This window comes from Lissotriton vulgaris, chromosome 7 (genome assembly GCF_964263255.1).
Source record: "Lissotriton vulgaris chromosome 7, aLisVul1.2, whole genome shotgun sequence".
Taxonomy (NCBI): domain Eukaryota; kingdom Metazoa; phylum Chordata; class Amphibia; order Caudata; family Salamandridae; genus Lissotriton; species Lissotriton vulgaris.
The window spans coordinates 13,538,698-13,553,348 of NC_141695.1; the positions used below are offsets into that span (position 1 = coordinate 13,538,698).

The following is a 14,651-nucleotide window of genomic DNA, read 5'->3' on the forward strand; positions in this document are numbered from 1 at the left end:
CCTAGGGTATGTAACACTAGTGCAATAGAGCTACACCGGTCATGTCACTAGGGCTCTAAACCTGTAGACTTAGGGTAGATCCCATGGGTATGTAACACTAGTGCAGTGGAGCACAGCTGTGATGTCACTGGGGATCTATCCCTGTAGACGTACGGTATATCCCTAAGATACGTAGCACTAGTGCACTGGAGTACAGCTGTCATGTCACTAGGGGTCTGAACCTGTAGACTTAGGGTATATCCCAAAGATATATAACACTAGTATAGTAGAGCTACATATGTCATGTTACTAGGGGTCTAAACCTGTAGACTTAGGGTAGATCCCTAGGGTATGTAACACTAGTGCAATAGAGCTACACCGGTCATGTCACTAGGGCTCTAAACCTGTAGACTTAGGGTAGATCCCATGGGTATGTAACACTAGTGCAGTGGAGCACAGCTGTGATGTCACTGGGGATCTATCCCTGTAGACGTACGGTATATCCCTAAGATACGTAGCACTAGTGCACTGGAGTACAGCTGTCATGTCACTAGGGGTCTGAACCTGTAGACTTAGGGTATATCCCAAAGATATATAACACTAGTATAGTAGAGCTACATATGTCATGTTACTAGGGGTCTAAACCTGTAGACTTAGGGTAGATCCCTAGGGTATGTAACACTAGTGCAATAGAGCTACACCGGTCATGTCACTAGGGCTCTAAACCTGTAGACTTAGGGTAGATCCCATGGGTATGTAACACTAGTGCAGTGGAGCACAGCTGTGATGTCACTGGGGATCTATCCCTGTAGACGTACGGTATATCCCTAAGATACGTAGCACTAGTGCACTGGAGTACAGCTGTCATGTCACTAGGGGTCTGAACCTGTAGACTTAGGGTATATCCCAAAGATATATAACACTAGTATAGTAGAGCTACATATGTCATGTTACTAGGGGTCTAAACCTGTAGACTTAGGGTAGATCCCTAGGGTATGTAACACTAGTGCAATAGAGCTACACCGGTCATGCCACTAGGGCTCTAAACCTGTAGACTTAGGGTAGATCCCATGGGTATGTAACACTAGTGCAGTGGAGCACAGCTGTGATGTCACTGGGGATCTATCCCTGTAGACGTACGGTATATCCCTAAGATACGTAGCACTAGTGCACTGGAGTACAGCTGTCATGTCACTAGGGGTCTGAACCTGTAGACTTAGGGTATATCCCAAAGATATATAACACTAGTATAGTAGAGCTACATATGTCATGTTACTAGGGGTCTAAACCTGTAGACTTAGGGTAGATCCCTAGGGTATGTAACACTAGTGCAATAGAGCTACACCGGTCATGTCACTAGGGCTCTAAACCTGTAGACTTAGGGTAGATCCCATGGGTATGTAACACTAGTGCAGTGGAGCACAGCTGTGATGTCACTGGGGATCTATCCCTGTAGACGTACGGTATATCCCTAAGATACGTAGCACTAGTGCACTGGAGTACAGCTGTCATGTCACTAGGGGTCTGAACCTGTAGACTTAGGGTATATCCCAAAGATATATAACACTAGTATAGTAGAGCTACATATGTCATGTTACTAGGGGTCTAAACCTGTAGACTTAGGGTAGATCCCTAGGGTATGTAACACTAGTGCAATAGAGCTACACCGGTCATGTCACTAGGGCTCTAAACCTGTAGACTTAGGGTAGATCCCATGGGTATGTAACACTAGTGCAGTGGAGCACAGCTGTGATGTCACTGGGGATCTATCCCTGTAGACGTACGGTATATCCCTAAGATACGTAGCACTAGTGCACTGGAGTACAGCTGTCATGTCACTAGGGGTCTGAACCTGTAGACTTAGGGTATATCCCAAAGATATATAACACTAGTATAGTAGAGCTACATATGTCATGTTACTAGGGGTCTAAACCTGTAGACTTAGGGTAGATCCCTAGGGTATGTAACACTAGTGCAATAGAGCTACACCGGTCATGTCACTAGGGCTCTAAACCTGTAGACTTAGGGTAGATCCCATGGGTATGTAACACTAGTGCAGTGGAGCACAGCTGTGATGTCACTGGGGATCTATCCCTGTAGACGTACGGTATATCCCTAAGATACGTAGCACTAGTGCACTGGAGTACAGCTGTCATGTCACTAGGGGTCTGAACCTGTAGACTTAGGGTATATCCCAAAGATATATAACACTAGTATAGTAGAGCTACATATGTCATGTTACTAGGGGTCTAAACCTGTAGACTTAGGGTAGATCCCTAGGGTATGTAACACTAGTGCAATAGAGCTACACCGGTCATGTCACTAGGGCTCTAAACCTGTAGACTTAGGGTAGATCCCATGGGTATGTAACACTAGTGCAGTGGAGCACAGCTGTGATGTCACTGGGGATCTATCCCTGTAGACGTACGGTATATCCCTAAGATACGTAGCACTAGTGCACTGGAGTACAGCTGTCATGTCACTAGGGGTCTGAACCTGTAGACTTAGGGTATATCCCAAAGATATATAACACTAGTATAGTAGAGCGACATATGTCATGTTACTAGGGGTCTAAACCTGTAGACTTAGGGTAGATCCCTAGGGTATGTAACACCAGTGCAATAGAGCTACACCGGTCATGTCACTAGGGCTCTAAACCTGTAGACTTAGGGTAGATCCCATGGGTATGTAACACTAGTGCAGTGGAGCACAGCTGTGATGTCACTGGGGATCTATCCCTGTAAACGTACGGTATATCCCTAAGATACATAACACTAGTGCAGTAGAGCTACACCTGTTATGTCACTAGGGGTCTAAACCTGTAGACGAAGGGTAAATCCCAAAGATATATAACACTAGTATAGTAGAGCTACAGATGTCATGTTAATAGGGGTCTAAACCTATATTCTTACGGTACATCCCTAAAATAGGTAACACTAGTGTAGTATTGCTACAGCTCTTATGTTTTTAGGAGTCTAAACCTGTAGACTTAGGATATATCCCTAGGATACGTAACACTAGTGTAGCAGAGCTACAGCGGTCATGTTGCTAGGGGTCTAAACCTGTAGGCTTAGGGTATATCCCTAGGATACGTAGCACTAGTGTAGTGAAGCTACAGCTGTCATGGTGCTAGGGGTCTAAAACTGTAGACATAGGGTATATCCCTAGGATATGTAACACTAGTGTAGTAGAGCTACAGCTCTTATGTTACTAGGGGTCTAAACCTGTAGACTTGGGGTATATCCTTAGGATACATAACACTAGTGCAGTAGAGCTACAGCTGTCCTGTTACTAGGGGTCTAAACCTGTAGATTTGGTATATCCCCAAGATACGTAGCACTAGTGCACTGGAGCACAGCTGTTCTGTTTTTAGGGTCATGCTATGCACCACGAAGAAATCTCCGCTCCTATAACCTGCTGCTAGTTAACATCCCCTGTTTTAAAAGTCTAGGACAGGGGGTAAGGTTCTCTCCTGCCTTGGACCTTCCCTCTGGAACAAAATGTCCCTCCAGCTGAGAAACATTGAATCTACACCTCTGTTCTAGAAAGAAATGGAAAACTTGGTATCATCTAAAACGGTTCTGGACTGTAAACACTGTCAAATGCCCATTCCCCTATTAAATAAAAGAGCAGGCAGTGAAAATTTGAACCAAATAAACCAAGAGCTGCAGATCGCCCTCATCAATGTGCGGTCATTAGCAAAACATAGGCAAGAGGTAGCCGATGTACTCATCGACAGGAACATAGATATAATGTTCCTGACGGAGACTTGGCTGGACAAAGCCTCTGACCCTGACCTAGTAATAGCTGTTCCACAAGGTTTCAAGTCTTATAGACTAGACAGAATTGGGAAAAGAGGCGGTGGAGTTGCTATAATCGCCCGTGACTCTTTCAAAATTCGTACAACTGCCATTCCCTCAACGGCATGTGAGGCGCTTCAATTTGACATCCACCTTTCTCCCTCACATAATTTTAAAGGTGTATTACTATATAGAAGACCAGAGTCGCGATCGGAATTCCTCACAGAAATACTCACTATCCTAGAAACTACAGCTACCGATAAATCTGTGACTCTGTTAGGTGATTTCAACTTCCATCTGGAATGTAGCGATGACAAGGATACTACTTCTCTGCTATCCGAAATGGAGATTTTTGGTCTATCTCAGTTGGTGAAAGAACCTACTCATAATGTAGGCCATACCTTAGATGGTATTTTCACCAACCTTGAAAATATTTCAGTGACTGAAGTCTTGCCAATGACTTGGTCCGACCATCACATGGTACTGGCCACAATACAAATTAATAAAACATCTACTGCCACCTCACTCCCCCCCAAACGAGAAGTGTTCAAGGTCTGGAAAGATATTAATATCCCCAGTTTTAGGGAGGCTATACCTAAATGGGCCACTGATCCAGAAACCGCTATTGAACAATATCATACATGGGTGGGCCAGACGGCTAATAAATTGGTACCTGAAAAAAGAATGTCCAGAAATAGAAGCTCCCCCTCAGCACCCTGGTATACCAAGGAGCTTAAAAAATTAAAACAGCAATGCAGAAACAAAGAAAGAATCTGGAGGAAAAAGTATGATGATGAAGATAGAACAGTGTATAAGGAATTGTTAACCCAATACAAACATCTGATCACAGAGACAAAAAAGAAGTTTTACACTGAGCAAATTGAAAGCGCTAAAAATTCGACCAAAACACTTTTTGAAATAACTAAACACCTTGCGGGATGCGCTCCAGACCTTAACCCCCCCTGCTCACAAGATTTCTGTGATTCTTTGGCATCCTTCTTTTTTACCAAAGTGAACGACATATTCTCAGCTTTTAACCTAGGTGATACCCATTGCCATGAAAAGATAAATACACCATCTTCAGGTAAAAAAATTTCTTATTTTGCGGAGGTCACAGAAATTCACATTCAGGACATTATTAAAACAATTAAATCTGGATCAGCCCTGGATCCCTGTCCTCTGAATGCCCTTCGTTCAATAATGGACACTCTCATTCCAGTTATTACCCAAATAATTAATCTCATGTTTCGTACAGGCATCTTCCCAAACCAGTTAAAAAAAAACCTTACTTAAACCCCTCCTGAAAAAACCCGGCTTGGATAAAGCAGAACTTAAAAACTATAGGCCTATAGCGAACCTACCCTTCCTGGCTAAGATTGTTGAAAAAGCCATGAATATTCAACTTACGGAATTCATCGAGCAACACCATCTGCTCGACGAAACACAATTTGGATTCCGCAAATTTCATGGAACGGAAACAGCGCTCATTAAAGCAGCGGATGACATCCGATTAATCAGAGACCAAGGCGGCACAGCAGTATTGGTGCTCTTAGATTTATCGGCTGCTTTCGACACGGTTGACCATAGGATCCTAGTCAACCGTGTCGAAAAGATGGGCGTGCAAGGCCTGGCAAAAGATCTGCTGGCGTCTTTTCTAGCAGAGAGATCCCAGGCAGTTATACTGGGCCAGTTTGAATCCGCTGACTTATCACTGCCATGTGGGGTACCTCAAGGTTCATCCCTGAGTCCGACACTATTTAATATATATGTGTCGGACCTTGCCAATACCATCAAAGCACACGGGATGAACCTTACCTCATATGCGGATGATACACAGCTGATACTGGCTGTCAGAAATGATGGGGAAACAGTGGCTGAAAATTTCAAGACAGGTATGCTGGCCATTGGAAAATGGATGTCAGCAAACTGTCTGAAATTAAATTCCGACAAAACCGAGGTGGTCACTTTTGGCCACCTCAGCCCTAATTGGTCCCCAACCTGGTGGCCATCATCTTTTGGAGCCGCACCCAAACCAGTCACGAAAGTGAGAAATCTGGGTGTCATCTTTGATGACAATCTAAATTTCATGGCTCACGCCAATCAGACAGCCTCTACGGCTTTTTACAAGTTACGTCTGGTGAGGAAGATCCTCCCTTTTCTCCCTACAAATGTGGGAAAGACACTGATTAGTGCTTTGGTCCTATCAGCACTGGACTACTGCAATGGATTGTTTGCAAACGCCCAAGTTAGGATAATTAAGAAAATGCAAACAATCCAAAATGCAGCAGCCAGACTTCTCCTTAACATTCCCAAATTCAAACCTATAGCAGAATCATTGAGGAGTCTTCACTGGCTTCCTGTCAGGAATCGAATTAAATTTAAGACGTTATGTATTGTCTATAAGGCACTACACCATCAAGCGCCTCAATTCCTGTGCGACCATCTTGTCCCATATTATTTATTTATTTAATGGTTTTATAAAGCGTGTAGTAACTCGATGAGCATCCCAGCGCTGAGCTGTTTCTCCTGAGGCTTCCGGCCATCTGACTGAAGTTATGTTTGGGGGAAAAGGAGGGTCTTTAAGGATTTCCTGAACCGAAGATGGTTTGATTCTGTCCTCAGACTTCGTGGTAAACAGTTCCAGTGTTTGGCCGTATGGACCGAAAAACGGCGGCCACCGGTTTTGGCTTTTTTAACTCTGGGAACTGAAATAAGATTTTCTCCATTGGACCGGAGGTCTCTTTTCACTTTGTAGGGGATTAAGATTTCTTTGAGAAGGGGGGGGGCGTTATTGTTGAGGGTCTTATGGGCCAGGCAGAGGGCCTTAAAGATGACTCTTTCTCTGATTGGCAGCCAGTGCAGAGACCTGAGAGCTGGCTTGGCGGAGGATCTTGAAGGTGTGCCCGTGAGAAGGCGGGCGGCAGCGTTTTGGACTTTCTGCAGCGCATTAAGGGTGGCTTCAGGAGCTCCCAGGCAGATGGCGTTACAGTAGTCTAATCTCGCTAGGATTAGGCCCTGTATAAGGAGCTTCCTTGCGGTGGCTGGGAGCAGAGGGAAGATCTTCCTGCAGGCCCGGAGGAGACCAAAGCATGTCCCTGCTGTTTTATTTGCCTGGGTTTTGAAGGTCGTGTCCTTATCAATCCACACACCTAGGCTTTTAACCTCGTCCTTAGGTGCGGGAGGGTCGCCCAGGCAGCTGGGCCAGAGATGAGGTGGAAGGGCGGGGCCCGTGTGACCTAACAGTAGTATCTCGGTCTTTGATCCGTTCAGTTTTAACGATGAAAGATTTATCCATCGATGGACTTCCGAGAGACAGCTGTGAAGGTCAGAAGGGGCATGATGGGGATGGGTGAGGGTGACAACCAACTGGGTGTCGTCGGCGTAGTTAATTAAGGACACGCCGAACGGGGTGATCCTCTTCTCCAATGGAGCCATGTATACGTTGAATAACGTAGGGCTCAAGGATGAGCCCTGCGGTACTCCACATCGGAGGGGGATGATAGGTGAGTGGCTGTCGTTCTCCCAAACCTGGAAGGATCGTCCTGCTAAGAAGGATATACTCCTACTCGAATGCTACGATCAGCAGGACAGAATGACTTGGTAGTGCCACGGACTAGGCTGGTCAACTGGGGAGACAGACGTTTCCTAGTTGCCGCCCCAAGATTGTGGAACACACTTCCACAAACAATAAGATCAAGTCCAAACCTAATGTCCTTTAGGAAGAAATTGAAAACTTGGCTATTTAATCTCTGAAAACTTTTCCAAGCTCATATAGGAGGGTAATACAGTACAGCGCAGAGACGCCTGCGGGCAATTGTTCGCGCTCAATAAATGCTAAAAAATTAATAAATAAATACTCATGCTCATAACCCTTCCTTTCCCCGCTGCTACCCTTCACCTTTTAGCGCCAAGACACTCCCTGGAGTAACAGTGCGCTCTTTAAATACCCTCACATAGACACAAACCCGTAGACTCGGTCTATCCCTAAGATACGTAACTCTAGTGCAGTGGAGCTACAGCTGTCATGTTAATAGGGGTCTAAACCTGTATACTTGGGGTTTATCCCTAAAATAGGTAACACCAGTGCAGTAGAGCTACAGCTCTCATGTTACTTGGGGTCTAAACATGTAGACTTGGGGTTTATCCCTAAAATAGATAACACTAGCATGACCAGTCTAAAAATGGCACCTGAGATGTGGTCTTAATATTGGTTACAAATAACAGAATAGTCCACAATTGCAATGCATAAATACCACAAGTGACTGTTAGTAAGAGCGGGGATACAGAAGTAAACAATACATTTCAGTAACATGGTAATATATCACAAATTTCACAGTTATAAGAATATTTCAGGAAAGACATAAATACCAGAAGAAAAATAATATACAAGTATATCCATTATCTGAGCCTGTAATGTCTCTCAAAATTCTTACGTCCAGGAACAACAACATCCATACTTAGTATGCAGATACATTTGTTGTGTTTGGGTTTCAGCTGTGTCACTTAATGTTGAACTGTGGTGGTGCGGTCCAATTACAAACCGTAAATGACATGTATGGCATTTCATTAACAAATCCTTGGGTATTTTGCTGGTCTGGATGTGGTTCCCCAAACAATTTGCTGCTATTATCATGTGATTAGTGGTTTTGCAGTCTGATTTTAAGCAGCCAGTGGCCCTGAGTGGACCAGGCAGAGCAGCTGTTCCACCATTAACTGATAATTATGTAATTTTCTTTTCCTTAACCTCCCTTCTGCCCCTGTGTTCCTATGAGGGAAGTGACTCGAACTGTAATTCTCATCATGAACGCACAGTGTTTTTACAGTGATAGGATGCGATCATTAATTCTAATTGTATTTTATTGTACATGCAGAAACTAACTGAGAAACTATTTTAAACCAACAGGCATTAAAGCTTGAGCAGAAACTGATATGGTGACACCGGTGTTAAATAACCGGAAGAATGATGCTGCTAAAAATGTAAGGAAAGCATCTGATGGTTTTCCAGAAACCACATTGGAAGCGACAAACGGTCGAAAACTAATCAGGAACTGAGAGATGTGAAATTACTGAATGAGAAAATGGTTTGAGTCATCTATCAAATGTGTCGTCACATCATGTGAACCATCTCAGAAATGAAACCAATCAACTGAATTCCGAATTCTTTTTTCCTTCCCTTACCTGGCAGAATTTCTACTGAAGAACTACTGTTTGGGTGGTAATGTGTAAAATATCTGATCCAGAAGGTAGTTCTAAATTTGAGAGAAGCATTTGAATAATGATGTCAATGCACGTAATGTAGGGGACCTCACTAGTGACAGCCCAGAGCTTACTAACCACAGCTGGCAGCCATCTGAGCTTACTGTACACAGTGGATAGGACTTACTGTCCTAAGCTTATTATCCACAGCTGGCAGAGCCTACTATCCACAGATAACAACGATTCTCATCCTCAGAGTAGAACTTACTTTCTTTTTTGGTGCTGACAGAGCTTATAGGCGACAAAGCTTACTACCCATAGTTTGCAGACTACCATATATAAGAGAATGCCTCTAAGTGGGAAAGTACATCGATGCCCTGAATGTGAGAAATGGTTTAGGTTCCAGCACCAACTTATCATCCATGAGAGAATACATACAGGGATCAAGCCCTTCCAGTGTTCTGAATGTGGGAAAAAGTTCAGGTTAGAGCACCAGTGTATCCTCCATGAGAGAATACATACAGGTAGCAAGCCCTTCCAGTGCTCTGAATGTGGAAAAAAGTTCAATTATAAATCCGACCTACTCTACCATGAGAGAACACATACAGGTTACAAGCCACACCAGTGCTCTGAATGTGGGAAAAGCTTCTGCCAGAAAGGACAGCTTTCTATCCATGAGAGAACACACACAGGCGAGAAACCCTACCAGTGCTCTGAATGCAACATTAGTTTCAGTGCTAAAGGCAGTCTGAAAGAACATGAGAAAAAACATACTGGGGAAAAACCTCACCAGTGCATTGAGTGTGGGAAAAGGTTCTGCCAGAGGGGAGCTCTTACTATTCACATAAGAAGACACACAGGAGAGAAGCCATATCAGTGCGGTGAATGTGGGAAAAGGTTCCAGACAAAGGATTGTCTCTTAATCCATGAAAGAATCCACACAGGCGAGAAACCCTTTCAGTGCCCTGATTGTGATAAAAGCTTTTGTCATAGAAGTGGCATGAAGAAACATTTAAGAATACACACATGTGAAAAACCATTCAGAGACAATAAATATAGAACAAACAACACTGTCCATAAAAGAACGTCTGTGGGTGAGAAGATACATGTTTGCAGCGAATGTGGGAAAGGATTTAGGCTTAAGATGGAGCTCATCATTCATTTAAGAGTGCATACAGGGGAGAAACCTTATCAGTGCTCTGAATGTGAGAAAAGCTATCGTCAGAGAGGAATGCTTACTGTGCATAAGAGAACGCACACTGGGGAGAAACCTTATCAGTGCACTGAATGTAGCAAATGTTTCATATCTAGTACTAAACTTAAAATTCATGAGAAAATTCATACAGGTGAAAAATTGTATCAGTGCAGTGAATGTGGGAAATGTTACTTTCAGCAGGGGGACCTACTTAGGCACAAAAGTATACACACAGGAAGAGAAAAAGTACATCAATGTACAAAGTGTGGGAAAAGCTACTTTGACAAACGCGCTCTTACTCGACATGAAAAAACCCATACAGGTGATAAACCATGTCAGTGCAGTGAATGTGAGAAAAGATTCTGTGATAAGGTTTCTTTAATCCGACATGTACGAACGCATACTGGTGAGAAACCTTATCAGTGCGGTGAATGTGGGAAAAGCTTTGGTACTGTATCAAATCTCTATTCACACAAACGTTGTCATAATGGAGAAAAGCCTTACCAATGCACTGAATGTGGCAAATCTTTCAGGAGTAAGCCCCACCTTAAAAATCATGAAAGAACACATACAGGGGAAAAACCGTATCAGTGCACTGAATGTGACAAAAGCTTTAGCCGTAAATTCACACTTACTGTGCATCAAAGGACACACACTGGTGAAAAACCTTACAGATGTACTGTATGTGAAAAAAGATTTAACCATCTGGGAGATCGTTTGAAACATGAGGGAATACATTCTGTTGATAAACGTTACAAGTGTACAGAATGTGGCAAAGGGTTTACTCAGAAAAGATGCCTGACTTCCCATGAGAAACAACATATGGGAAAGAAAACAAAGGCATGACTTCTAATAAGTTACAAAGTATAGGATGGAAAAGTAAAGGTTGAATTAGTCTTCTATTCCTGGTAATACAGAACAGCATATTCAAGAATCAAGTTTGCCTTGTTACATGTATACAAAACTGTAACACAAGTCAGGAGACAATAACTCATGTGTAAGAACATTAGCCATACAGCGAAAAGATTTAACAAGCATTGGCAAAGTCAATAGGTCTCGCCTTTTGGCTTTGCCAATGCTTTTCACTGACCGTTCAGCATTTAAACAAAAAGTGGTGTGCCACGGGATGGGGTCTTCAGAATGTGTCTCATGGGACACCGCCAACTTAAGGGGGAGGGTGAGAGCTGCAGACTCGGTGTCTCCTACGAGCAAGTCGTGGCAGCTGTGGACCACCCTCTTGCGACCAGCCCTCCATGGGCTATGATATAGCGCAGGGGACAAAGGGAATGCGGACAATGGGAAGGAAGTGGGAGCATGGTGGGCACAGACATGGGGAGGGGGCGGGAACAAAGGGAATGCGGACAGTGGGAGGTGGCGGGTGCAAGGCTAACAAGGACAACTGGAAAGTAAAAGACAACAGGAATTTAAAAACAAAAAACAAGCCGAGGCAAAAGAAAAATAACTGCAGGTACTAACACATATGGCCCATATCGAAAGGATCCATGCAGCAGAGGCAAATGCCAGGGCCGAAACAAAACAGCCACAAAGCGGGGCAAATTTACTCTATCCACGCACCAAAACCATGTAATTTAGAAAGGCAGACTAATTAACCAATCACAAGCAGTGGGCATCTTCTAACTTCAAAGAGACATTACAGCATGCCTCACAGAGCATCGCAAGCATGCTGCCTCTAGGCTCGACCTAAAAATATGAAAAGATGTCTTATTTGCCACAGGAGAGATGAGATGTGGAAAGGAAACCAAAGTCACAGCAAATGTGAAGTAAAAACATTTAGAAAACTTGCATTGGTAAACTAAAGCTTGAAAGTGATTGTTCCTGCTGACTCATATTTCTCACCTAGTGATTCCTCATTTTACGAATCTCCCCAAGCCCCTGACTAGATCTGGAACCTCCTGCAGTACCTCCTGCCCGGCTGTAAATGATGCCTTAAGATTCCATCACAACTCCATCACACCCCAGCATGCGGACTTTGAGTTGCACAAAGGGCCCATTCCTGGACAATGTCAAGGTTGCCATCCGCAAATGTGACACGTTTCAAGCCATGCTGTTGTTGTAATATTAATAGTGGTCACTATTTATATGGTTTTATCTTCATTCACAAGTACCTACGAGTTATCACTGATAAAGAGGGGAGATCCGCTCACCAGAAGGAAGAAATTAGAAGGAGAGCGTTGGTCATAGCCATAACGATGAAATATATTGCGAATAAATTGACCAGGCCTACACTGAGTCCGCCCCCTGAAGGTAGCACAAGCCAAACGACTCCCTACGAAAACCTATGGCAGCGAAGCAATGCGGGGTAGAGACGCCAATTTACTGGCAGCACACTGGTTAAAGCATACAACACCATGTTTTGCCTTCCGTCCTACACCTCACCAGATGAAATAAGGCTGGAGTTTGGCTTATTAAAACAATCCCCGGCTAGACACGGAGCTTACGTTATCTTCTGGAACAATATCAGAACTTCCACCTCAAACACCTTAAATCAACTGCTATGGCAAGTACTCCAGCACAGGGAAACTTCCTGCGCAAGAAGTTACCTACAGGAATCTCTGGAAACCGCCAGGCTCACCTAACTCTGGAATACACAGCTTCAACATTTAACTTTCAAAAAAATTGGTCTGGAAAATCGGGAAACAGCTGTCACTGGTGGAGGGCAAGGCAACATTCTCAGCCAGATCTCATGCCTGGTACTCGCACCAGGAGGCAAGCGGTGCTGGCATGCTTTGACCCGGAGGCCACGCAACTGAACTGCAGAACAGTAACATTTCTCATGCTGGCCGAATAAAAAATGCTTAAAATGACAATCCAACCTCGCAACATTAGTAATAAGCTGCCTGTGTAGCCATTGGCTCGCAAGCTGGTCACTGCATCTTCTTTTTGCAAGAAGAAAAGAGCACCTTTTTATTGCATACAATTCTAGCAGGTGCCAAATTCATTAGCTGTCATGCCAAACGTATGCACTATGCCGCACCTTTCTATGTGTATTTCTGGTTTTAGTAATGCATTTTAATGATATACACTGTACTTTATCAGGTGAATCATTGATTCACTCTAATGGCTTCACCATCTATTTTAACCACAGTCATGCACGCACTGCACAGCATTTTTAGCATGTGTATTATTGGTTTTACGGGGTACAACACCAGTTCTATTGGCTATTTTAAAATGTTGCAATGGTTTTTAGTAGCTATGCAAATAAAAATACATTTGAACGTGAAACTCATTTATTCACAATGTATGGCTTTAAATGAAATGCTGAATCGCACACCAATAAAGTGCTTGCTCTGAGATATTGTGATAATAGTGCTTACATGGGTAGGTTATTCTAATTGTTTTTAAAACCCAAACTGGTACATTGGATCTCCCATTATTTACTTTCAACAATCAATGCATATTCGTGACAAGAAGATACGTTTATTGCTTGCCTGTATAGGTTATTATTTATTAAACAAGTCTCAGGGAAGTATGTAAGCAACTGAGAGGAGCCAAAAGAAATGGTATTTCTAGTACATCATTTTAAAACCATTTCTGAGCAAATGGTACAAAAGCTCCGAACCTGGGGCCTCATTTATGAAAAGTGACGCATCACTGCGTGAAAACAGCGATGCGTCACTTTTCACTGCGCACTCCTTACGACATTCCTGATGCGTCATATTTAATATATGACGCATCATGTCGCAAGGAGTTACAGATACGTCAGTATTTCTGACGTATCTGTAAGCGCCAAAGTGACGCATTGCTGGAGTGTGTCACAAAAGTGACGCAACTCCAGCAATGCGTCCTTTCACATGGGGAAAGCCCCATGTGAAAGGGCTTGCGTCAGTTTTATGCCTGCTGTGAGGCAGGCGCAAGATTTTGATGCAACAGCATCCTAAAAGTGACGCAGTGAAATCTCATAGATTTCACTGCGTCACTATTACGAGGATTTTTGCGGAGGAACGCCCCCTCTGCATACATTATACCTGACGCAGGTATAATGTGGCGCAGGGGTTTAAAAAGTGACGCATCTACCTAGATGCGTCACTTTTTAAATATGGCGCAACGAGGCGCATTTTTTACACCGCTGGTGCGTCACAAAAAGTGACGCACCGGCGGCGTAAAAGTTACGCAATGGCTCATAAATGAGGCCCCTGCATTGTTCAGATTTGTTTGTGACAGTCTGTAGGAAAGCAGGAGGCAGCCTCCGACACAGTCTTCATGTCTGCTCTGGGTCTCGTTATAGTTCTGCTCCGGGACACCTTGTAGACTCTTTATGGTTGAAGTTGAAGTCTCTACATTATTAAAGACAGATTCTCATTGCAATCACCTCTCCGCCTTGTGTCAGCAAGCTGTAAGCTTCGTCAGTGCCACTTTTCCCCCAACAGAGGCACTTAGAACACGTGTATTCTTTCTCTCTAAAAGGGTGTCACATGTCTGTCTGCAGCAGTACATCACACTTGCTGCATTCTTTGCTCCAG

At 43.7% G+C, this 14,651-nt stretch overlaps 1 protein-coding gene across 2 annotated transcripts in view; it reads left to right on the forward strand.

The window, feature by feature from the left end:
* Positions 1–13,475, forward strand: part of LOC147700515 (uncharacterized) — a 177,485-nt gene extending 164,010 nt beyond the window's left edge. For both annotated transcript variants that reach the window (XM_086929673.1, XM_086929672.1), the window contains exon 4: positions 8,683–13,475. In XM_086929673.1, coding sequence (XP_086785799.1) covers positions 9,322–11,016 — 1,695 coding nt within the window. In that variant the 5' untranslated portion in view covers positions 8,683–9,321 and the 3' untranslated portion in view covers positions 11,017–13,475. The remainder of the gene's footprint in view (positions 1–8,682) is intronic.
* The last annotated feature ends 1,176 nt before the right edge of the window (positions 13,476–14,651 follow it).